The sequence below is a fragment of the Aotus nancymaae genome, unplaced genomic scaffold (assembly GCF_030222135.1).
Source record: "Aotus nancymaae isolate 86718 unplaced genomic scaffold, 86718_ANA_hifiasm-v0.15.2.pri h1tg000010l, whole genome shotgun sequence".
Lineage (NCBI taxonomy): Eukaryota > Metazoa > Chordata > Mammalia > Primates > Aotidae > Aotus > Aotus nancymaae.
In genome coordinates, this window is record NW_026988421.1 from 55,167,709 (window position 1) to 55,194,207 (window position 26,499).

Here is a 26,499-nt window from a genome sequence, read left to right on the forward strand (position 1 = left end):
GATGATTACTTTTTTGTGTCATGGATTTTTTTTTTTTTCCAGTATGGTGGTGTCCATTTTCCCTTCTGTCACTAGGGTGATGGAGAGTCCAGAAGTTCCTGAGGTTTAAATGTGTTGTTTCCAACCTTCTTCCTGACCGCCACATGGAAGATGCTTAGGGCTGCTCTAGGCTGGAGGCAGCTGTCCCTTGGGCACCTGCCACCCTGGCAGAGCATAGTGTGGGGAAGCACTGCTTTGGATTCTCTCTACCAAGCTGGATGATGTTCCATGAGAAGGAAGGGGAAGAGGAGAATACAAGCAAAACATTTAGGTGCAAGCTACTGAGTGTGTTTAGAGCTTGGAATTGTTGTGTGGAATTACGGAAATGAGATAAATATATTGCCTCCTCTGAGGACAGTTGGGTTAGGCTCACACATCTAGTGATGAAACTAGTAGAAATAGGGCCAGGCGTGGTGGCTCCTACTTGTAATCCCAGCACTTTGGGAGGCTGAGGTGGGAGGGTCGTTTGAGCCCAGCCTGGACAACACAGTCAGACCCTGTTTCTACCCAAAAAAATTTGAGCTAGGTGAGTGGTGCGCACCTGTAGCTGTGGTTACTCCAGAGGCAGAGATGGGAGGATGACTCCATCCTGGGATGTTGAGGCTGCAGTGAGCTGTCATCACGCCACTGCATTCCAGCCCGGACAGCAGAGTGAGATTCTGTCTCAAAACAGTAGAAGTGACCATGCAGAAATCATATTTTTTTCTTGTCTGATCTTGCTGCAGATGAAACAAAAACTAGCCTGTTTTGTTATGCTTTTGTTTTTTTCTTTTTTTGAGATGGAGTTTCGCTCTTGTTACCCAGGCTGGAGTGCAATGGCGCGATCTCGGCTCACCGCAACCTCCGCCTCCTGGGTTCAAGCAATTCTCCTGCCTTAGCCTCCTCAGTAGCTGGGACTACAGGCATGCGCCACCATGCCCAGCTAATTTTTGTATTTTTAGTAGAGACGGGGTTTCCCCATGTTGACCAGGATGGTCTCGATCTCTTGACCTCATGATCCACCTGCCTCGGCCTCCCAAAGTGCTGGGATTAGAGGCGTGAGCCACCGCGCCCGGCCTGTTACACTTTCTTAAAAGTTACGTTAATTTGCTGGGCATGGTGGCTCACTCCTGTAATCCTAGCACTTCATGAGGCCAAGGCAGGTGGATCACCTGAAGTCTGGAGTTGCAGACCAGCCTGGCCAATATGGCAAAACCTCATCTCTACCCCATACAAAAATTAGCAGGGTATGGTGGCATATGCCTGTAATCCCAGCTACTCGGGAGGCTGAGGCAGGACAATCACTTGAACCCAGGAGGTGCAGGTTGCAGTGAGCAGACATTGAGCCGTTGCACTCCAGCCTGGGCAACAGACCTGGACTCTGTCTCAAAAAAAAAGTTAATTTGTTTATCCCAGTGGTTTCCCCCCTGCCCACCCCCTGTTTGGTTGACTAGAATTTCTGTTCTGCTGAAAATCTCAGTGTTTTAATATCCCAGACTCTGAGGACATTTTACTTGCCTACCCTTGCTCATAAAACTAGACATTTAAAAGCTTGTGCCAAAAATAGTCATGTGTTACTTAAGGATGTGTTCTGAGGAATGTGTCATTAGGTGATTTTCTCATGTGAACATCCTAGAGTGGATTTACACAAACCTGGAAGGCATAGCCTACTCCACACCTAGTCTGTGAGTCTTGCTCCTGGGACACAAACCTGTGCAGCATGGGACTGGACTGACTAGGCAGTTGTAACATAAAGGAATGGACTTATAATCTGTCATGTGGCCCGTCATTGACTGAAATGTTACGTGGCACATGACTGAATTTTTGTTAGCCTACCCATTTCTCTCTGAAAGATGAGCTCTGTTACATTTGACAAGAAATCACTTTGGTTTTTTTTTTGAGATGGAGTCTTACTCTGTCACCCAGGCTGGAGTGCGATGGTGCTGTCTCGGCTCACTGCAGCCTCTTCCTCCTGGGTTCACGCGATTCTCTTGCCTCAGCCTCCCGAGTAGCTGGGACTACAAGCATGTGCCACTATGCCTGGCTAATTTTTGTACTTTTACCCTTTTCTGTGCATTTCTTTAACATCATTTGCACTAATTTTACTGTTCTGTTGTCTTTGAAGCTCCTGTTCATGGTATTTAATAGGCTCATCTAATTTGGTTCTTAAGTTTTGTGTTAGAATCTGTTTTTAGGCTTTATGTGCCTTTTGACCAGGACTATATGGTACTTTTGCAGCATCCTAGCATCATGTCTTCTATAGAGTAGATACTAACTCAGATCCAAATAAACCCAAAACCCCACTTGTTTCATTCATTCTTAAGACCTAGCCTCTAGACTCACTGCCCCTCTCCTGGTTGGGGTTGTTAGGTGTTGTCATGTCTTTGTCTAGCATAAAGTACTGAAAGGGATGTGAGAATAGCTTGCTTCCTCTAAATAGTGCATTCTGCATGTGTAGGAAGTTCAGCAGGCTCTTGTCCTTTATTCTTGCTGTCGAATCCAGAGAACTAGCTGGGCACTAAAAAGTCCAGAAAGACCAGGTGTGGTGGTTTGTGCCTGTAATCCTAGCAATTTGGGAGGCTGAGATGGGAGTACAGGAGTTCAAGACCAGGCTGGGCAACATGGTGAGACCTTGTTTCCACATTAAAAAAAAAAAAAAAATGGTATATGGTGCATGCTAGTAGTCCTAGCTACTTGGGATGCTGTGGTGGGAGGATCATTTGAACCCATGAGTTCAAGGCGACAGTGAGCTCTTATGCCACTGCACTCCAGCCTGAGCAACAAGCAAGACCCTGTCTCAATCAGCCCAGAAAGCCTAGCTCTGAGTTCTCATTGTCAGCTCTTCACAGACTAACAACAAAAGAAATACATATTTTTTGAGACAAAGTCTTGCTCTGTCGCTAGGCTGGAGTGCAGTGGTGCCATCTCGGCTCACTGCAACCTCCACCTCCCAGGTTCAAGTGATTCTGCTGCATCAGCCTCCTGAGTAGCTGGGATTACAGGCACATACCATCTCGCCCGGCTAATTTTTGTATTTTTAGTAGAGATGGGGATTTTCCATGTTGGTCAGGCCCCTCTTGAATTCCTGACTTCGTGGTTTGCTCACCTCAGCCTCCCAAAGTGCTGGGGTTACAGGCATGAGCCACTGTGCCCGGCCCAAAAGAAACATTTCTTTCATAGTGTGTAGTAACAATTTTAGCTTTACCACAGGTAATCCATACTGCCCTGGAAACCATGTTTAAGAGAAAGGGGGATGGGTGGAATAATGTTTTCAAAATCATGTCTATTCCAGGTGTTTTATCAAGGTTATTGGAATAATGAAAATGTTTTGTCTATAGGCAAGTCAATTCAAAATGTTAAGTACATTATCTTTCTGCTTTTAGAACTCTGGGGACCTTTTTGTTTGAATATATTTTGGATGTTACCATCATTAGAGTCTTTAAGCAATGTTATATATAAACCACCTGAGGCCCAGAAGGTTATGAGTTCCATGAAGCGATGTACCAGACTGGGAGCAGAGCCAGGAGCAAGGTATGGCCTGACTACCGTTGAGACTGGACTGCATTTACTGGGCCACACTGGGGCTGGGTTGTCTGGCTTTCCTACTGTGCTGAGGGACCTGGTCTTCATGTACACGATATACCACCGTACCTCCGCTACTCTCTGCTTCCCAAGGAGGCACTGGAGACTGTGATATTGTGATCTATAAGAAGTAACTGTTGCTGTTTGTGTCTGGTTCCTGGCACAGAGCTTTAAGTCTCCTGTAATTTCCTGGCTGGTAGGAGCTTTTGTTTTAATGCAATGACTTAGTGGGCCCCTGGACAGGGACTGGTCACTAGAAAAATCAACCCAGGATTAGAAGCTTAGAACTTACAGCCCCGCACCCCATCCTTTGGAATTGGGGTAGAGGCTGCAGATTGAGTTACAATTGATGCCCATAGGATGAAGCCTCCATAAAAATCCATGAACTACAGGATTCTGAGCGTCCATGCTATTGATCATGTGGAGCTGGTGTGCCCTGAGAGGACACAGAAGCCCATGCCCCTGCCCCAAGTCTGTCTCCCATCTAGCTGTTCTGAGAAGTACTTTTATAATAAATGGTTAAACGTAAGTAAGGTGTTTCCCAAAGCCATTCTAACAAATGATTGAATCCAAAGGTGTAGGGCGGTGGGGAGTGTTGTGGGAACCTCCAGTTTACAACTGGTTGGTCAGAATAACAGGTCAAACCTGGGACTTGTGATTGGGTCTGAATGAAGGGCAGTCTTATGGGCTGAGCCTTTAACCTCCAGGTAGGTAAAGTCAAGAGCTGAGATTCACCTACCAGAGAGTTGATGTGTGGGGGAAAAAACGCACATCGAGTGTTGGATGTGAAGTACTGAGAGTGAGTTGAGAGAGAATAAAAGTGTTGGTTGTTCTTTCTTTTTTAAAAAAGACCATTTTATTTTTTGAGACAGTCTCACTGTCACCCAGGCTGAAGTGCAGTGGGTCAGTCATGGTTCACTGCAGCCTTGAACTCCTGGGCTCAAGGGATCCTCCCAATTCAGCCTCCTGAGTAGAGAGGACTACAGGTGTGCTATCACACCTAATTTTTAAATTTTTTGTAGAGATGAGATTTCACTATGTTGCCCAGGCTGGTCTTTTTTTTTTCTGGCCTATCGTATTCCAGTTTTTTTGTTTATTCTTTTGAGGTGGAGTTTTTAGCTCTTGTCGCCCAGGCTGGAGTGCAGTGGCATTATCTTGGCTCACCACAACCTCCACCTCCCAGGTTTAAGTGATTCTCCTGTCTCAGCCTCCCAAGTAGCTGAGATTACAGGCATGCACCACTATGCCCAGCTAATTTTGTATTTTTAGTAGAGACGGGGTTTCTCCATGTTGGTCAGGCTGGTCACGAACTCCCGACCTCAGGTGATCCACCTGCCTCGGCCTCCCAAAGTGCTGGGATTACAGGCGTGAGCCACCGCGCTTGCTGTGGTTTTTCTTTATTCACAGACCATCTCGTGAGAGTTGAGTTTGTCCTTTACACTCAATAGAAAAAAGCTTCATGCCCATTTTTAATGGTAACCCTTCATTTGTGAGCAGTTGTGGTTAGACTCTTGTTTGAAAATGACTAAGATGAATACATGTGTGAGGCAGTCTGCCACAGGGTGTTTATAACCTATTTGAAGAGTCAGGATGTAAACTAATAGTAGCTATTATTTATTGATTCATTCCAGATCATAGGTTACGTAAAGATCAAAGTGTTTAATTTTAACATCATTATATTGTGTCATAATCCCAGTGTAGCCTAATCAAAGATCTCTGGGAGTGTATGGTGTGGCTGTTTAAAAAAGTAAAAGGCGTCCTCAGATTGTTGTATCCCGGGTGCAATCTTGTCCTTTTAAGAGCTACTGCTAGCCAACACTGCCATCTGGTGGACTGTAAGAAACTGTTCTGGTTCTTGTTGGGTCCATTAGCCAGGAAGGGTATTATGGTGTCCAGACTCAAAGCTAGGCCATGCCAGTCACTGACATGGAAGAATGAATCTGTTGAGGCCTTACTTGACTTCCTGTCTAGAACAGATATGCAAAACAAATTCAAAAAGAAAGTGTCTTTAAGAAGCTCGGGCGAGGTTAGTGCAGGCAGGAACTGTAGTCTTGCACACTAGTTTCCTGTGTAATACGCCCTTTCAGGTTTTGCTGCTTGAAGAAGCGGAGAACCTGCTCAAGAATGTTGACCCTCAGTGGTCCTGGAAGTCCCTGGAGGCTAGGTTGAAAGCTATCATTAGCAAGGCCTTGCTCTAGCTGGGGAGAAGGGTTTGCTGATCTGGAGAATTTGGCAGCCAAAGCAGGCCTGACCAATCCCAACCAATTTCTTTTTTTTTTTTTTTTGACAAAGTCTCATTCCATTACCCAGGCTGGAGGGCAGTGGTGTGATCTCAGCTAACTGCAACCTCCGCCTCCTGGGTTCAAGTGATTCTCCTGCCTCAGCCTCCCAAGTTGCTGTGCTCACCACCACACTCTGCTAACTTTTGTATTTATTAGTAGAGATGAGGTTTCACCATGTTGGCCAGGCTGGTCTCGAACTCCTGACTCAAGTGATCCACCCACCTCAGCCTCCCAAAGTGCTGGGATTACAAGCATGAGCCACCACGCCTGACCTCCCAATTTCTTTAGAAAATAATTAACTTGATCCTGAAATACCACAGGGGGATAAATTAGTAAAAATAATAATAATAATAATTGATGTTTGCTCAGGACCTGGGAAGGAGGTGTGATGGGCCACAAAGAGTTAACCAAAAAACCTAAGGACACCAGTCCTTAGGCTGGGTGCAGTGGCTCATGCTTGTGATTTCAGCACTTTGGGAGGCTGACGCAGGTGGATCATTTAAGGTCAGGAGTTCAAGACCATCCTGGCCAACATGGTGAAACCCTATCTCTACTAGAAATACAAAAATTAGCTGGGTGGTAGTGGTGCCCACCTGTAGTCCCAGCTACTTGAGAGACTGAGGCAGGAGAATTGCTTGAACCCAGGAGGCAGAGGCTGCGGTGAGCCGAGATCATGCCACTGCACTCCAGCCTGGGTGACAGAGTGAGACACTAGCTCACAAAAAAAAAAAAAAAAAAGTTGGATGCTGGTAAATATCTCATAGTAAGAGTGGTTTATAAACATCTTGCCTTATGCCACTACAAATACAAAGTGGCTGGCATACTTCTCACTTTCATGGAAGTTATCAGGGATCAAAGGATGGGGAAATGGCTTTCTAGGTATTTCTAGAACAGCAGGAACAAAGGCATGGAATTATAAATAGGGAGATGAGTAAGCTTGGTCAGAATTGTATCATTGTAGGACAATATAGATGAAATTTGAGAGAGGCTTAAGTGGATTAGCTTTTTACTTCCTACAGGTGAAGGGGCCAGGATCAGGTTCTGGTCTTGAGGAATGGAAAATACTTGGAATAGGCCCTCAAAGTTAGAGCCAACAGAATCCAAGTGAAAGCAAGTTGAGTGTTGGCAGTCTTAGCCTGTTTCTCTGTTGTGGGCACATGACATTAGAAAAAAAGTGGGAGGGGCAATCCAGATATGACAAAAGGATAAAGGGTGAAGGAATCAAGAATACAAATGAGAATGTTTTTAAATTTGCCAAACACAGATTTCAGGATGTACAGGAAGACAAAGGAGACAGGTTAATTAGGGAGTGGAATAAGGTCGAGGGAACCAATGCCTCCTAAGGGATGCCCAAAGGTAGTTTCCAGAAAGAGGGAGGAAAGGGAGTTTGTCATCTGAGAAAGTTTGTCATTTTTCACTTGGTTGATTTGAAGAACCAAACAACAATTTTAGGCTTCCTCCAAGTAAATTCCCTAAAGAAAAGTCTTGCAATTCAGAGTGTTATTAAATCCCAGGTTCTCTGTGCCACTAATAGATCTTTTTGTAGGGCCTGAGATCAGATATTTCCCTATTCTTAGAAGGAAATGGCTGTTTAGGGAGGGCCAGATGTTAACAGATGAAACAGAAGGATATTAAACATGCCATTAAGCTGGTGACTGCAAAAGAAAAAAAGTTCAACATTGCCACGATTCTTTGGTTTCAATGTTTAAACTAAAACTCTATGGAGGCAGCAAGATGTTAAGTGGGGCAAGGGGGTCATAGACTAGTTTTGATCCTTAGGTAAGTTTCATTTATTTGGAATACCCACACTTTGGGCACTGTGGTAAATTCCAGAAGGGCACTTGTAGTTGGTTGAATACAGTACTTGAGGTATTGGTTGGATTTTTGAAATGTAGGCTCATTTATTGTAAGGCTGGCAACAAACAATAGGCTCACAATTCAAAATGGAGGGAGACAGACTTGCATTGCTTGTCCATGGTTCTGTGATGGAACACACAGAAAAGATTTGTGAGAAGTAAGCCAGTAACTGTGATCACCTCTGGGTGGGAAAATTAGAGGTGTCCCCACTCCAGGTACCCTCCCTTCCCCCCGTTCCTTACACTTGTTAGTCCTCACATGATCTTGGTACATCTGGGGAAAAAATAGATAAAACCCTTGAGGTTTTTAAGAATCAGAAACAATTTGAGCTCAAATCAATTAGTGGTGACGTCACCCCTGTATACCTTTGAAATAAATCCCTCTCCTATTTAGTTCCCAGTAGTGGCTTCTGGCTCACTGGGCATCACAGAAAACTTCAGCTTAACTTAGTTTAAACATTAGGAACACAAGATTAGGTGACTGAGAATTTTTCAGCTGACCAAAATTTCTTCAACTGACTTGAAAAATCCAACCACCTGCTAAAAAGGTTAGAAAGACATGACTGGAATACTTAGGTGGACTCCTAACTTGGGTGGCATACAGGAAGGCAGACGACAGTGGCCCAGGAACGAGCAGCAATTTTCCAGGACTATATCATTTCTGGAGCTTGTACATTTAGAACACATTTACAACAATTTGTCGTGGGATTCAATCTAAAGGGGCTAAATTGCTACTTTTACTTATCCTCTGGGAAGGAATATGAGAAATAATGGATCAAGTCACATTATACCAATTCAACAGATATGCCAAATTCTTAATGTTCTAGAATTGGTTTCTGAAATCCTATGATTTCATTGGTTTTAGAAAGCTTTAATTTGAAGAATCTTTGGTGTACAAGTCAGCTCAGCTGTTAGTTTTGAACATGCAAATTTGTTCCTACATGATATATTGTTTGCTTAGGGGGCAATTTATTCTGCAAGAAAATGAATGCAGAAAATGGCACCTCTTGAACCAAGCTGCAGGGAAACACATAAAGCACAGGCACACGCCTCCAACAGACACCAGCTAAACTTCTTTCACAGTGGTATTGAACTACACCCATCCACATTTCCTTTCCCTCTGAGTCCAGATAGCTCACCTTCCAGATAACCCACCTTTCCTTTCCCTCTATTCCAGATAGCCCTACTTGCACAGGAATTCCAAATCACAAACTGCAACCCTTCTGAGGCCCACTTCCACAAGCACATTTTGAGTCTTCTTCAAGGTAAAGTGCCATATTGATTTGTGGTGTTTATATATTTTTTAAACGTTTAACATGTGTAAACCCATTGTTTTTAAATGTGTCACTGGTGAAGTTTTAAAGGGCTATGCCTTAAAATAGTTTTTCATATAAGCCCCATGGTGTGTATTTGTGGGACTTTTCATAGTGCAGTGATTTTTAGAAAGTAAAATGGAATTCAGTTTCCTGAAAGGTTGTATAGGCTGCTCTTTTTCCTTTCTATATGTAATGTTTGCTTAACAAAATATTAATTTTCTTGTTCAACATAATTTGATTCTACAAAACAGGAGTAAATTCTAGTTATTCAAAAATTTTGGGAATGAGTCCCCACATATGGATTACCCAATCCCAAATAAATTAGGAGATAAATGTATTAGATTGGCTATAAATCCAGTTCACTGATTTTTTTTTTTTTTTTTTTGAGACAGTGTCTGGCTCTGTCACCCATGCTGGAGGGCAGTGGTGTGATTTTTGGCTCACTGCAACCTCTGTCTCTGGGGTTCAAGTGATTTTCCTGCCTCCCAAGTACCTGGGATTACAGGCGCATGCCACCACAACCAGCTAACTTTTGGATTTTTAGTAGAGATGTTTCACCATGTTGGCCAGGATGGTCTCGAACTCCTGGCCTCAAGTAATCTGCCTGCTCAGCCTCTCAAAGTGCTGGGATTACAGGCATGAGCTACCACGCCTGGCCTCAATTCACTGATTAAGAAAAATGCCTCAGGCTACCACAGTATCTTCTAGATGTTTAATGTGAAAATAGTGTGATTATATTTTATCTATAGAATGGGGGAGATGAGACTACACTGACTTGCCTATGACATCCTGGTAGTTGTTTACTGGACAACTTCGTTAGGAATTTGTCTATTTGATATTCACTTCTTATAAAGGCCATTCCAAGAAGCAGCTCCTTCCCTGCTACCCTTCTAGAACTAGAACTGAAGAGTGAATGACTTTGTAAATCACTCTTGAAAAGTGTATGGAAGTCTCTAATGGTGAATGTGTTTATGCAAAAAGGCTGAAAGGAGAACTAGGTATGTACACATTTGCTCTGGCCTTTTTGTTACTTGAAGCGTTGTGCAAATATTACCTTTCTGAAAACTTCCTTACCTCAGGCAAAATTTATTACACCTTTTCCAAATACTTTGTATATACCTGTGATATAATATTTAGCAGAGATGGGCCAATCCTCAGCATCTTTTTATACCATCATATCACCAATGCCTAACACTTTTGAATAAGTTGTAAATACGAGATAGTTGTGGGGTATTTTTTTTTTTTTTTTTTTTTTTTTTGGAGACAGTCTTGTTCTGTCTGCCAGGCTGGAGGGCAGTGGTACAATCTTGGCTCTCTGCAACGTCTGCCTCCTGGGTTCAAGTGAGTCTCCTGCCTCAGGCTCCCGAGTAGCTGGGATTATAGGCCGCACTTCCACGCCTGGCTAATTTTTGTATTTTTAGTAGAGATAGGGTTTCACCATGTTGGTAAGACTGGTTTCAAACTCCTGACCTCAGGTTATCCACCGCACTCAGCCCAAGATAGTTCTATCTTACATTTATGTAGGGCATGGCATGTGCAGCTGGGAATAGCGATCCCTAAGTCCGCTTTATCGTGAATGTCTTCCACTTACTAAAGCAAACCTGTATCACCTACCTTAAACTGTTGTTTCCATATTCCACAGGAGCCCCACCTGTCAGTGAACATCCTTAATATGCTGCCAGAGGACCACACTGGCTCTCCTTTGAGAAGCAGTCAGTGCACATCTGATCTTATACTTCCTTCCCATTTTTTTGTTTTTTTTTAAATATAATTCTTTTTTTTTAAAGACGGGGTTTCACCGTGTTAGTCAGGCTGGTCTTGAACTCCCGACCTCAGGTGATCCGCCCGCCTTGGCTTCTAAAGTGCTTGGATTACAGGCATGAGCCACCGTGCCTGGCCTTTTTTTCTGTTTTTTTTTTTTTGAGACAGAGTCTCGCTCTGTCACCCAGGCTGGAGTGCAGTGGCACAATCTCGGCTCACTGCAACCTCTGCCTCCAAGGTTCAAGCAGTTCTCATCCCTCAGTCTACAGAGTAGCCAGGACTACAGGCCTGTGCCACCAGGCCCAGCTAATTTCTATGTTTTTAGTAGAGAAGGGGTTTCACCATGTTGGCCAGGCTAGTCTCAAACTTCTGGTCTCAAGTAATCTGCCCACCTTGGTCTCCCAAAGTGCTGGGATTATAAGCATGAGCTACCATGCCCAGCCTCCCATTTGTGTTTGTTTACTCATCCAGCTCTCCACATCTTTCATCATCTGTAAAATTTGGGTCAAAGACTGTGAGGTAGTGTTGGCCTCTGTCCTCATAATGCCCTTCCTCTCAAAGTGGAGTCCCGTTGACCCACCCATACAACACATGTCCTTGATATACCCCCAGCTGGCCCCAGGGCTGAGGTCCTTCTCACAGACAAGATACAGAAAGGACAATCCTGTTTCACCTGCAGCCAGTTGTGAACACCTCCCCAGCCAAGAAAGGGAACTAACTTACAAGGCATGCAGCCAGTGACCTGGAACCTGCCAACAATTTATTTTTATTTAAAAGTCAATTTTCATTAAAAGAACCAGACTGATAACTGTGGAAGCCAAAGTACTTTGTATACTACTCACATTTGCTATATTTTTATATGGTTTCAAAGCATATCTATCTAGATTTACATAATAATTGCATAACCAGGCCATGTCATAACTTTTGCAGTTGGTAAGATCTGAGTCTGCATCCTGGTGACAGGCCGGACAGCATATATAACCTTGTGTCTTGGCCAACTTGCTATCCTAATTCATACTGAATACTATATTGAATACAGAGTAACTAGCTGGGCGCCGTGGCTCATGCTTGTAATCCCAGCACTTCGAGTGGCAAAGGTGGGCAGATCACCTGAAGTCAAGAGTTTGAGACCAGCCTGGCCAACATGGTGAAACCCTGTCCCTACTAAATATACAAAAATTAGCTGGGCGCGATGGCGTGGGCCTGTAACTGCAGCTACTTGGGAGGCTGAGGCAGGAGAATCACTTGAACCTGGGAGATGGAGGTTGCAGTGAGCTGAGATTGTGCCAATGCACTCCAGCCTGGGTGACAAGAGCAAACTACATCTCAAAAAAACACGTACAATAACAAAACAACAAAATGAATACAAAATAACTAAATCACTTTTTTCCTCTCCCAAGGCTGACTGCTGGTCTCATTTGTGAAAGCATCTTTGATAGGCTGGCATCTAGAAATAGAACATGTTGAATCCATCAATCGATCTACAGTATCTACGCACAGAGCAAAGTAAAGGTATGATAGCACTTTCCTGAAGCTTATTAATTTTACCAAGATGTTATTAAACCCATATCCCATCTACCAAAAAGGGAAGTGACAGGAAACCAGACAGATTTGTCTGAGTATTACAGTCCCCAGATGCATGGCAGAAGATAAATGGATTTGAATCCATGTAATTGATTATTCATGAAAAGAAATCCATATTCCAGTAAAAACTATCAGTTGTTAGGGCCAGGTGTGGTGACTTACACTTGTATTCTCAGCACTTTGGGAGGCTGAGGTAGGAGGATCGCTTGAGCTCAGGAGATAGAGACCAGCCTTGGCAACACAGACCTCATCTCTACTAAAAAATAAGTAAACATTTTAAAAATCATGCCTGTAATCCCAGCACTTTGGGAGGCCAAGACAGGCGGATCACAAGGTCAGGAGTTTGAGACCAGCCTGGCCAACATAGTGAAACCCCATCTCTACTAAAGATACAAAAAATTAGCCAGGTGAGGTGGCATGTGCCTGTAGTCCCAGCTACTCAGGAGGCTGAGGCAAGACAATCACTTGAACCCAGGAGGTGGAGGCTGCAGTGAGCCAAGATTGTGCCATTGCACTCCAACCTGGGTGACGGAGTAAGACTCCACCTAAAAAAAAAAAGTAGCTGAGCACAGTGATGCATGCCTGTAGTCCCAGCTACTTGGGAGGCTGAGGGAGGAGGATCACTTGAGCTCAGGAGTTCAAAGCTACAGTGAGTTATGATTACACCACTGCACTCCAGCCTGAGCAACAGAGTGAGACTGTCTCAAAAAACATTATAGACTAGAATGGGAACGAACTAAAGTATTTACCACAATTTTCCCTTTAAAGTTTCTTTGATGTTTCTCAAGTTATTGTACACATTTAAGATATCACCACCATACCACTGTCTGGAGAAAGCTGACATTCAGACATACTCATAAGTGAGGAGTATCAGAGCCAACCAAAATGATGGAGAGAAAGGTCAGAGGAATTGCTCCAGTAATTAGGGAGCAATCAGTAATCAACTCCCCAGCCTTCCAAAAAGCCTACAAATGTCTTTAAGGATATAAGCATTATGGTCGTCTCTCTTCACCCCAGACTTACAAAGAATTAGGTTAGTAGAGTGGAATTCAGACTATGGATAGAATACTCTCATTAGGTGTGTTTGTACTGAAAGAAGCACATTGCCTGGCTTTATCTTCGTTAGCTTCAGCTACTCTGAAAAGTTGTAAATATGGTTTAAAAAGGTGGCTCATGCAAAAGCAAGAGAAGCAAAAGCTTTTGAAGGAAAACCACCACCACAGACTTTGGGATCCTGGCAGGCTTTAGGGGACCAGCAGGTTGTACTCTACTAACATCTTGGCTTTAACTTAATTTTGAATTAAATTAAATTGGATGGAACACATGAAAGCATTAGGCAAAAGAAACCACTTCATCAGCTGAGGCACATTTGGTAAAATGGTATTAAAAAAAATCAAAACCTCACAAAAGAAGGTTCACAAAATCATTTGAAATATTCCTCAGGCTAATTTTTCTTTCCAGCCAAGTAGTCATTATCCATTCTATGATAAGTGTAGGTAATTAATGTGAAATGTAATTGTTCACATTCCTGGCTGAACCTTTCCTGAAATGGAAGGTGGAGTAACAGATTACATGGAGCTAAACGATGGTGACACATAAGGAGAAAAAACCAAGCAACTTGCAAGGTGTTAAAACTTCGGTTCCCACTTTTTTCTTTTAAACTAAATGCTTTCAGATGAGAAGGAAAGGCTATCTCAATATCCTGCAGGTGTCAGTGGAGGCCTACATCTTTCCAGTAACTTAAAGGGTTAGGAATATGTAAGCCTGAAGCAACCAACTGCCAATAGCAGCCAGCTATTAAAACCAAGACTTCAAACTAAAACGACTTGCTAGGGTCATACGTATACCCAGGATGACTGACTTCAGGCCCTTCTCTGCCCCCAGTGGTATGCTTGTCAAAAGAGGGAGAACTCTGGAAAAAGTCAATTTTTGATAAAGTCCTTTTAATGGAAAATGTAAAACCCCTTTCAACTTTAATGTACAAAGCCATATGTAACACTTGCACTTTAACAAAAGCAAGCCAATGTTTTAAAAAAATACATCATTAAATGTATATATGTATATATTTACATAGCATATTAAGTTTAATATTTAGCTTTAAAAGTTCACATAAATTTTACCAAAATGAGACAATTTTAAATAAATTACACCTTTTGAAAATGTTTAATTGTACAGTCAATAGCTTCAACAAAATATTGAAGTGTCTGTATTTAGTATCTACTTTATATACTTTATACTTTACAAATTTTACAATTATTTGGCAGTAATTTTCTGATTATGACATGACTGCTGTGCGATTCAGCAATTTCCCAGATGCAGGCAATAGCTGGTGTTTGTGTCCTATTCTCACAGTAACTGTCTCAATGTAGTGAAAAATATCAGTAATTTTAGTAAACTGTACAAGGTCACATTTACACTTGATCAACAATATAGCATATAATTTTTTTTATTATTTTTTACCAAAAATAAATACATCATTTTAAATCTGGCATTTTCACAAACATCATATACATTATAATACAAAACAGCTATATAGTGCTGCTTTTAAAATTCTGCTTGTTTTATAACATTGAATCACAGGAGCTGTGACATATGCTATACTGCTGCGGTGTCAGTAACAAGTAATTACTACAAAGAGAATTTCTTGGCACTGATGGTTTTATGAAGCTTAAGTCAGTGTGCATACATATCATCATTCAAGGTTAAGTAATCCCAGTTCAATGACCTAAAAATATCAAACTGGATCACACTTAATTTTCTTCCATATCCTCTACTTCATCCTCATGTATCTTCAAGGATCTCACCATTTCTTTGACTGCATGATACAAAATATTTTTAACCTGAAAAAGATGTTGATATTTCTAATCACTTCAGTTGGACCAAAATTAATAAATGACAACTTCCAGATTAAAAAAAAAAAAAATTTTAATCAGGACCTAGGATAGTCAAATATAAGAAAAATGTTTAAAAGCGTTAAGGCAAAAGTTAAAATAAGGGACAATATAATTCATACAATTAAATACGTGTTGGTGTTAATCTTTGGTTGTTACCCTAATGTGACCAACTAGGCAATGACTGCCTGTTATACATGTATCATATTTCTAAACAAAAGCCTGCAGAACAGGACCTAGTTAGAACACCCATCTCTTACCTGTAGTTTATCATCATAATTGATTTCTTCCTTCAAAAGTCTCAGTTCCTGTGTTAAATGAAATGACTCTACAAGATGTTCTGGAGACACAAAGTCTTCAGTTACCTGAATACAGCTGTGAAAATTCTGAACCTATCCCCAAAAGAAAAACAGTGAAATATAAATTTTAAAAGGTGTGGAGCAAAGAAAAGCCAAGTTATTTAAAATCAATTAACATGAGACAGTTCTGCTGGAGAATTTACTTTCTCCAAAACATCGAATGGATTTTAAAGCAGAAGACCACATTTTATGAGAAAGTTATGTCACTGAAAAGCTTCATGTAAAGTGACTTTGTAAATGGAATATTTTTAAATGATAAAAAGAAAATAACTTTTCCAGGAATCCTTTGGAGAGGCTGATAATCAGATATTAAATTATCAATTTTGTCAAGGTGGACTTTTAAAAAATGTGTTACTTTTAAAAACTAACTTGAAAGAATTTACGAGGCAGTCTATCTGAGTGTGTTTATTGTTGCTCCATTGGCTTTCAGGATTTTGGTCATTTCACTGTTAACTCTTACATCAGAGAACAAAGAGAAGGAAATGAAACTTAGGAACTGGGATGGAAAATGTAGTTCCAGATAGGTCTACTGACCTCAAATGAGTTTCAGACATATCCCAGGATTTTGGTTATCCGTGCCTTTCTTTTGTGACTTTCTTTCAAATTAGCCAATTAGAGATACTCTTTCAATCACTGGTGACATCAGTACAACAGTTTTTCCACAGTTTTCTCTCTCCTGACTAGACAGTTTTCCCAAAAGGCCAGTCAGTAGTCTTATCTGTTACTTGTTCAGCATTTACAAACTGACTTTGGACTTGACTATTTCTTAGAACTGCTTTCTATTAATGCTCAGTAAAACAACAGAGGAAGGCCCAAGCTGATCCAATCTGGAATTTTCGGTGTTTCTAGATTGTCTTCTAGTGATATTAAAAAATGTCACAAAAATTCCTGGGAAAGGAGAAATAATTGAAAAACTAAGCATTTAAAGTTACTCTAATTTTAAGTATGCAAAATAAATTTTTGGGAGGAGTGAGATGGAGATAGTAAGTGGGAAATGGAGACTGTGGGAAAAAAAATCTAATTGATGATAGGGTGATGGAATTCCAGAGGGGCTAGAATTCCTCCTCCGGGCATAATGACCACCTGAACAGCTGCTGAAGTCTGCAGAGTTCTTTAACTCAAGCACTGTGCCTCTATTGATAACTTGGTAGCATAGTAAAGTAAACATTCTCTTTCTTTAATCATTAGGCTGTTGGTTCCTCTGGAGGATGAACATAGTGGATGCCTCATATTTTCAGCATTTCTGTACAGTCTCACTGGCTCTTCATAATGTGTCTGTAGAACAGATGCTCTATTTCACAGAGCAGGAAACTATGGATGAGATGTTCAGCGCCTGTCCCAAGACAAATCAGCCAATAAATGGCAAGTCAACAGGAGCCCAACTCCTGTGATGTCTTGTCTAATAGATGCTTTACAGTCCTACTTATTAACTCTCATACAGCATACACAGTCTTCAAATGCCCTCTCTCCTTATGTCTTTCATTAATCTGAACTTAAGGAGAGTTAAGTCTTTCTAAAGTTTTAGCATGAAAAAATCTCTTGGTTATATCTACCTCTAGCATGTCCTAAAATTACTTGTAGCTCCAAAATTTATACTTGGTTTTTTTTTAAAAAAAAAAATTTCTCTTTACTGATATTCTCACTTTGTTCATCCATCATTTTCCTGGTTTCCATTAGCTTTGAGCATATTTAAGACAGTTGTCTAAGTTCAATGTCTGGGCTTCCTGGGGAAGGTTTTTTGCCAATTTATTTTCTCCCTTTGAATAGGCCGTACTTTCCTCTTTCTGTGTATGCCTTGTACTTTTTTGTTGGAAACCAGGCATCTGAACATAACAATGTGTTAATTCCGGTAATCATATTCTTTCCCTGCCTCGGGGGGTGTGCTGTTGTTGATTCCTGAGAGCTGCATTCATCCATTTGTTTAGTGACTTTTCCAAACTGTTTTTGCAAAGGCAGTATTTCTTGTTCGGTGTGGTCACTGAAGTCTCTGCTCCAATATCTCATTAGTCAGCCAGTGACCTAACAGAGATTTCCTTAAGTGTCAAATATCAGCTGCCCTTTTCTTCATTAAGCAGTCTCTTGGATGCTGTATAAGTTTTGGATTAGATTCTAGAGTTATGAAAAAATTCATTCTGTCATGTCTTTGCCAGCTTATGGTTGTTGTTTTTTTTTTTTTTTTTTTTTTTTTGAGACGGAGTTTCGCTCTTGTTACCCAGGCTGGAGTGCAATGGCGCGATCTCGGCTCACTGCAACCTCCGCCTCCTGGGTTCAGGTAATTCTCCTGCCTCAGCCTCCTGAGTAGCTGGGATTACAGGCACGTGCCACCATGCCCAGCTAATTTTTTGTATTTTTAGCAGAGACGGGGGTTTCACCATGTTGACCAGGATGGTCTCGATCTCTTGACCTCGTGATCCACCCGCCTCGGCCTCCCAAAGTGCTGGGATTACAGGCTTGAGCCACCGCGCCCGGCCCAGCTTATGGTTGTTTTAAAATGACTTTCACAACAGTGACCTTTATTAATTAGTTCTTTCAAGATGCTGTTAGGTTTCCTAATGACCCCTACCTGATATATTTTACATAAAGGCTTGAGGGTTAGTTTGAAGGGCCAAGGTTCAGTTTTAAAGCAGAATACAACTAAACTTCTCATTTTGATTATTCCTTTTCTTTGCCACATTTGAGTCATTTATATTTCACTTCCTTGACATTGTCTTATTCATACTTGCCTTAAAGCATCAGTTATAAATCATAAGTAATGTTAAGAAAATATAATTTGTATTCCTAGTAGGAAGGTTATTCTCGTGACACTGTGATTGCTATTTATTCAGTTCTTCATGAGAACTTAGTGTGGAAAGATTTTGTCAAGAAGTCCTTTTGGTCGTATGAATACAAAGAATTACAACTTTAAAATTTTATAAACTCATGGTAAATGACCAAACGCAATAAATTAAACTTCTTAGTATTTTGGGGCAAATTTTGCTAAATATTTTGTGTTAACTTAAAAAAAAAAATCTGTTGCTGTTTTTAAGTAAAGGCCACTCTAAACCTCAGAATACTACAGCTAAGACAAAATAAACCCTGGAGGTCAGGGTCATTGCTCTGTGGAGGGATATACAGGAGTTTCACTGACTGAGTCCCAGTTACCAAGAAAAGATTTCTAAGTCTCCAATTCTAGAATAGTTCGTAGCATATAAAGAGGGATGTGGCTATGCTGCTTTCTCTCAGCTTGCTAAGATTATACATCTGAGTTTCCTTGAACAGACAGCCCACTCTTCTCTCAGTTTGGCTCTGGCAATGGTCATTGTTGACAGGCCAAAGAACAGAATGTTGTTTCTTCTCTAGCACTGCTGGCCTTTGTCATGTGGTATCACTTGGTTGAAAATATTTTGATAGGTGCCTTGGGTTTGCAAGAGATTCCTATTTGTGTGGTTTCTAAAGTGTAGTTCCTGGACAGTAAAATCAACATTTCCTGGAAACTTGTTAGAAATCTATAGTTTCAGGTCCCTCCCCAGACCCACTGAAATCAGAAACTCTGGTGGTAGAATATAGCAATCTGTTTTATCAATCCCTCCATGAAATTCTAACATATGCTAAAGTGTTCTTTATATTCTCACTTTGTCAGAACACTTTAGCATATGTTAGAATTTAGAGTCTGGAATTATTTTGAGGGCCACCTGTAATCTACTGGAAGTGTTGAAGCCATGAACAGTTTTCAGAACTTTTAAGACCTGTATTACTACAGGTTGTAAGTAATAATGCATCTCAAACCCAAGTTGTTAATATTGTAAACACTTATTACTTCCCTTGAATTTTCTCTTAAAACTGCGTTACCACCAGTTATGAATTGTGGACAACATCCTCTCAACAGAGTATAGAGAGCTCTGCTGTTGTCATCACACCACACAGGGGAGGGAAAGTAGAAATTCCCTTTTGTATAGCTGGCAATTTCTGTGCCAAAATATGTAGCAAAGAAGTTAGATCTTGTTTTGGATCACTCAGCAATTTAGTGGCAGATCTCAGAATAATTTGTCAGTCTAGGTCGTATATGCTGCCTTAGTGTATTCAGATACATTTTTTTTCATAAATGAAATCTTTCTATAATCTATGTAAATTTTCTAACTATATCAAAGAAAATCTGTATAGTCATAAAGTGGGTTCCAACCTAAGTAAACTTTTAGAAGTAGCCAGAGAAAATACATATAGGAAAAAGTAAAAATTTACATGTTTTACAAAAAGCTCAATACCTATAAATTATAGAAAGCCATAAATTTGTTTTCATTTACCCTTGTGTAAAAACATGTTGTTATTGAGAATGTATTAATAATACAAACATTAAATGCATTATTCTAGGCATGGGAAGAGAGCAATGAAAATATGAATCTCTTACTTCATTATGCTTACATACTAGTTGGGGGTTAAGACAATGAGCAAAGTGAGTAAATTATAAAGCATATTTGAAAGTGATAACTGAAATGAAGAAAAATAAAACAGGAAAGAGGAAAGTTGGGGGACACAATTTGCAGCTTTAAACTAGGGTGTCAGGGAAGATCTCACCAAGAAGGTGAAATTTAAGCAAAGCCTAAAAAATTGTGAAGAAGCAAGTCTTACAGATATCTGAGAGCAAAAGGATTCCAAGCCAAAAAGATGAATAAGCACAAAAGCCCTGGGGAGGAAACATACTTGGTGTGTGTGAAAGCAGCAAAGAGGGCAGGATGGCTAGAGAGGAACTAGGAGAAGAGTACGAGATGAAGGCAATGAGACAGAGGGGGAAGTGTGGGTATGTGTAGAGAGATGTAAATAACCTAACTTTTTATCAAGGTCACTTTGAGCCTACTGAAAGACCACTCTTCCCAAAAAAGTAGCAGGGAGACAAGTATAAGCATGGAATCTCTTTGGGGTGACTGACAATGATTGCATCTGGGAGAAAAATGTGAGATACTGAATTTTAACTGTGAACTTTTTACACTTTTGAATTTTTCTGTTTATGTATTACATTTTAAAAATAAAAATATTAAAAAGTAGTCTTTCAACAAATCGTACTGAAACAGCCAAATGTCCATATGCAAAAGATTAAACCTCAATCCATACTTAGCACTACATACAAAGATGAACTAAATTACATACCCAAATGTAAGTCCTCAAACTATAATGGTTCCAGAAGAAAATCCTAGTGATCATGGGCTAGGCAACAATCTTGTAGCTACTATGAAAATATGATCCATAAAAGAGAAACTGATCAACTGGACCTCATCAAAATGAAAAAAACCAACCAGGTAGGTTGGCTCATGCCTACATAATCCCACAGTTTGGGAGGCCAAGGCAGGAGGATTGCCTGAGCCCAGGGGTTTGAGACCAGCCTGAGCAACATAGCAAGACCCCATCTCCACAAGAAATGTAAAAATCAGCTGGGCATGGTGGTGCACATCTACAGTACTAGCTACTCAGGAGGCTGTGGTGGGAGGATCACTTGAACCCAGGAGTTTGAGATTACAGTGAGCTATAACTGTGCCACTGCACTCTAATCTGGGCAATAGCAAGACCTTGTCTTTTAAAAAATGGAAAAATGAAAAAAAACTTCTACTCTTTGAAAAGAGAAGCTACAGGAAAGGAAAATATATTTGTAAAATACATAGCAGATAAAAGACTTGTATCTGAAATCTGCAAGAAACACTCAAAACTCAGTAAGAAAAAAAGCAGCTAAATAGACAAAATATTTGAACACATATTTAACCAAAGTAGATATACAGATGGCAAATTAAGATATAAAAAGATGCTCAATGTTTAGTCATTAAGAAAGTACAGAGTAAAACCACCATGAGACACCACTGTACACTTATTAGAATGGTCTAAAAACAAAACTGGCAGTAACAAGCAGTACTGAGGAAGCAGAGGAAATGAAACTCACAGAACCCTGCATTGGGAAATGAAAATGGAACAACCAATTTAGAGAACACTCTGGCAGCTTCTTAAATTTAATAATACAATATAATATCACCAGGCAATCCCACCATTCAGTATTTACTTAACAGAAATAAAAATCTGTGTTCACATAAAACCATATATATGAATGTTTATGACAGCTTTATCTATTATTGCCCCAAAGAGGAAACAACCCAAATGTACTTCAGCTGGCGAATGCATAGATTTAAAAAATGAAAAAAAATATTCATATGACAACTACCCAGCAATAAAAAAAGAATCAACTGATAAACACAACAATAGGGATGAATCTCAAACGCATTATGAAAAGCCAGACTTAAAGGGTACATACTGTGTGGTTCCAAATTTATGGCATACTCATAAAAGAGGAACTATAGGGACAAAAAAGCAGGTTAGTTGCAGGGAATTTGCATGGGAAGAGAGGCTGACTATAGAAGTGCAAGAGGGAATTTTTTTTTTAGGAGTGATGACATTGTTCTATATTTTGTTTGTGTTGTTACCTAACTATGCATTTGTTGAAACTCACAGAACTGTACATTAAATAAGGTAAATTTTACTATATGCAAATTATATCTCAATTTATAAAAAATGACTGCATTACGTAGCTTAACTTTATGCATTTACATTTGAATACAGATTAGCTGTTTTCTGATAAGACGCTAGAGGTCAAAGAAATGGTGTATAGGGTGAATCCCAGTTGAACATGAATCATAAATAATATGACATCTCGAATAATCATAAGTCCATGGGAAAATATAAGCATTTAATCTAAATATATTTTTTTCTCTATCACAGAGAAAAAGGTACATTTATTATGACATTTGTATTTTACTACTGTATCATAATGCCATTTGAGATCTAATAATGATAAATCTGACCCTGAATCTGACATATCCTAAAACCTAAGCAACTATTACCAACTAAGTAGTATTTGTATGGAATCGGTCATAAATGCTGAACAGTCAATGACTATACTTATATAAAATGTGAGAAACTTATCTTGATAAACTAATATACATCAGCTACATCTCAATTACTGAGCAGTGGAAAAGGTGGAGAACCAACTCTTGAGGCAAGTCAGCTTTTTGAGTTTTTTTCTGGTTTCTCTGGTCACCTTGTTAATACAAGGGCTAACCTGGGTTGTGATAGCCCCATTCCACTGATAGGAATCCACTTGTGTACTTTTAATAACCATAATAATCCCATAACCCACCCCACCTATTCTATGCCATTTTTCCAGGTGCTGGAAAAATTAGGTATTTTATGATTTTTTAAAAACATTTTTAAGATTCCACTTTTGTAGAATTAGGTATTTTAAATTAGGTATTTATTTTTGTTTTTCTGTTTTGTGGACAGTTATATAAATTACATACCGTCTTTCTTTAGACAGGTCCTTGCTGTACTAGCATGCTACAGAGATAGGAGATATGCTTAAAGCTTGATAAAAAGTCTGTATACTGTGCTCCCCCTGCTGAATGCTTTTAAACCTCCCTATTCAGAGGTATATGTCACTAAGAGGGCTTAAAAATCAGATTTCAATCTACGAAATCGGAGACAGTATACAAACAGAAATCTGGCTCATGTTATTAAAAGAACTTAAAATCTTAAGGTAATTATGTCAGATTGCTTCAAGCACTGGGATGTCATTTTAATAAGGCAGACTGGTGCAGGTAATTCTCTTGTGTCTTCTTTCATTTATATCTATACTAAGAGCAATTTCTTTTTCAAAACTAGTTCTTTCAGTCAGTAAAAGATATGTTAGAAATAAGTTTGTATATACCTGATGAAGGGCTCCTGCTGGCAAAACAATAGCATCACCAAGGAACTGAATAAGAGTACAGGTTCTGACTCCATATTCTTCAAGCAGCCTTTGGCGGAGCTTTTTGTTCACATACCAACTTTGGTCACGTATTGGATCATGTTCTGGTAGAACTTCAAGGCCTTGTTCTTTTGAAATCTGAAATATAAATTTAAACACCCCAATTTAAGTAAGGAAATGGTAAATCCTGTTCAGTTAAATTTCAATTTTATTTGCAATAACAACAGTCTTTCATTTTCAGAATCAATGGAACAACTGAATGAGCTTCTTCAGTTAAAAAATAACATTCTGCAATAATTTGGAAAGCCCAAGAATAACAATACAGCAGTACCGAAATGCTGTTAATAGAATGTCTACTACTTCCTTCTCACTACCTCCTTCCATCATGAAGTTTCCATCTATCTGGTTTCCTTCCTTACATTTGTTTCAAAAGTCTAGCACATGGACAAAGAACAAGGTGGTTGTTTCTTTACCAAAAGCCAAACCATTTATATGTATGGACTTCATAAACATTTACTGATCTTTTTTTAAGGTAAGTATAAACACAAATACTTTTACATGGCTACCCTTCTAACCCTTGAAAAATCAATTTCAAAGGACTCTTTAATCAGTGAAATAATTTCAAAGGACTCTTTAATCAGTGAAATAATCTGCTTTAGAAAGCACAAATTATCATATTTCAGATTAAAATACAGGTAGGTAGTCAGGGTAACATAAAAGGCTAAACTCCTTTACTTCATATTAATTACAGAGACAGAACTTATATCCTTTCAGAAAGATGATGTATCAGCACTGAAGATTTCTTAAAAGAAATCTCCGGCCAGGCGTAATGGCTCACGCCTGTAATCCAAGCACTTTGGAGGCCAAGGTGGGCGGATCACCTGAGGTCGGGAGTTCAAGACCAGCCTGACCAACATGGTGAAACCTGTCTTTATTTTAAAAAAAAAAAAAAAAAAAAAAAACCTCCATAATTACTAAGTTTAAAAAATATCTGAGCAAAGGGTCTGAACCAATTATTTCAGGTCGATATGTATATTTCTTTCAGAGTATATGACAACTACAGTTAAGGTATGATTACTCAAAATTTGAGTCTACTCAAATAAGTATCATAGTATCAGATGTGATACAGTAGCATCATTCCCTAGGTCAGCAGCCACAAATATCAATCAGATTCAAAGAAAATAAAGATCCTACCTTCTTTAGGTGTTTCTATGAAACATTAGTTTATATATCCTGCAACTCCAGATAGCTACTTTTTGTCACCTATCTGGCTCATCAACAGATTAGTCCTTTATTATCAGGGAATGGAGGAGCACTACTGACTGAGAACAAATCGCCATTCAAAACCCTCAACATGAAAGAGACTTTCAAAGAGGAGAGCAAGAGAAAGAGGCTTTTGACTTTCAGCAAAAACCCCCATCTACCTAGAAGTAAAAATTATGCAATGATCTTATATTGCTGAATGCCAGGCGAAGTTATGCTAATAAGTCCTTGTACGAGGTGAAGAGATGTTATTTACCAACAAAATTATACCTTTTGGAGAAATTCTCTTATCTTGTCAACATCTTTCCCAGCATAAATATGCCACAGAGCACCAGGTATTTCACTTGAGTCCTTCAGTCTTTTCCTTAAAATGTCATCCAAATCTTCTTCCTCAAATTTCTTGAGTATTCCTGAAACAAAAGAGCACATTTTCAAATTGTCAGTGAAGACTACCAGAAAGCTAAGTCTCTAAAGTTGATCTATCAGAGCAGCAGGGTGCCTGACTAGGATCAGTACTTTTGTTGTTGTTGTTGTTCCCCCAGGGTGAAGTGTAGTGGTGTGATCTTGGCTCACTGCAACCTCCGCCTTCCAGGTTCAAGCAACTCTCCTGCCTCAGCCTCTCCAGTAGCAGGGACTAAGGTACAGGCTGCTACACTTGACTGTTTTTTTGTATTTTAGTAGAGGTGGGGTTTCATCATGTTGCCCAGGCTGGTCTTGAACTCCTGAGCTCAGGCAGTCCACCCACCTCGGCCTCCCAAAGTCCTAGGATTACAGGCATGTGCCACCGCGCCAGGCCAGATCAGTACTCTTAAAAAGGAGTCAAACCCAGTTACATGTTCATAACTTTTAGGACTATAAGAATAGTTAAGTGGGTACAAAGCAATAGGGATTTTCCCAGTTTGTTTTCTGCAAACCAAGATGTAGGAAACAGAAAACTTGACAGCTACTATGTAAATTTAACTACCTTCTTCCCCTGTCCCAAGGGAGTGGTCCTAACAATGACTTGTACTCATAGCATTTCCCAACTTACAAAGGTCTTTTATGGTCACTGTTTATTAGTTGGCCCCTATACCTACGGAAGAGTAAGGGATAACCTCTATTTTATGCCTGAGTAAAAAGGTTCCATGGTGAAAGGTTTTACTCATTACCATGACTAATGAATGGCAGGGCAAAATGTATTCTGATTGATTTCTAGGGTATCTCATATTTGATAATGGTTAATCCGTAATCAAATGCAAATGTTTCTTGTCTCTAAGTGTAGGACCACAGGAAGGTCCTTTCTTAAAAACTGAGTTTATGACAGTGAACATTTTTTTTTTTTTTTTTTTTTGAGACTGAGTTTCGCTCTTGTTACCCAGGCTGGAGTGCAATGGCGCGATCTCGGCTCACCGCAACCTCCGCCTCCTGGGTTTAGGCAATTCTCCTGCCTCAGCCTCCCGAGTAGCTGGGATTACAGGCACGCGCCACCGTGCCCAGCTAATTTTTTGTATTTTTAGTAGAGACGGGGTTTCACCATGTTGACCAGGATGGTCTCAATCTCTTGACCTCGTGATCCACCCGCCTCGGCCTCCCAAAGTGCTGGGATTACAGGCGTGAGCCACCGCACCCAGCGACAGTGAACATTTAAATAAATGTTCTTTTAAAAAATTTTGTATACATTTAAGGGGTACGATGGCAATTTTGTTACATGGATATATTACCTACTAGTGGTGATGTCTTGGCTTGTAGTTATCATCACCTAAACAATGTACATTGTATCTACTAAGTAATTTCTCATCACCCACCCCTCTCTTAACCACCCTCCTCTGAGTCTCCAATATCTATCAGGGAT

The 26,499-nt window shown here is 40.0% G+C and overlaps 1 protein-coding gene and 1 long non-coding RNA gene across 8 annotated transcripts in view; one reads left to right on the top strand and one right to left on the bottom strand.

Annotated features, from left to right (window-relative positions):
- Positions 1-3,281: 3,281 nt before the first annotated feature.
- LOC105712597 (uncharacterized) lies at positions 3,282-25,052 on the top strand. The gene is made up of 4 exons (XR_001106365.3): positions 3,282-3,549; positions 8,916-9,003; positions 12,216-12,327; positions 23,647-25,052. It is a non-coding gene; the product is annotated as an uncharacterized LOC105712597 (long non-coding RNA).
- The window catches only part of JMJD1C (jumonji domain containing 1C), a 349,752-nt gene continuing 337,574 nt past the window's right edge, over positions 14,322-26,499 (bottom strand). For all 7 annotated transcript variants that reach the window (XM_021675775.2, XM_021675777.2, XM_064374169.1 and 4 more), the window contains 4 exons: positions 24,939-25,078; positions 23,367-23,543; positions 15,551-15,682; positions 14,322-15,239 (listed from right to left, as the gene is read on the bottom strand). In XM_021675775.2, coding sequence (XP_021531450.2) covers positions 15,150-15,239; positions 15,551-15,682; positions 23,367-23,543; positions 24,939-25,078 — 539 coding nt within the window. In that variant the 3' untranslated portion in view covers positions 14,322-15,149. The remainder of the gene's footprint in view (positions 15,240-15,550; positions 15,683-23,366; positions 23,544-24,938; positions 25,079-26,499) is intronic.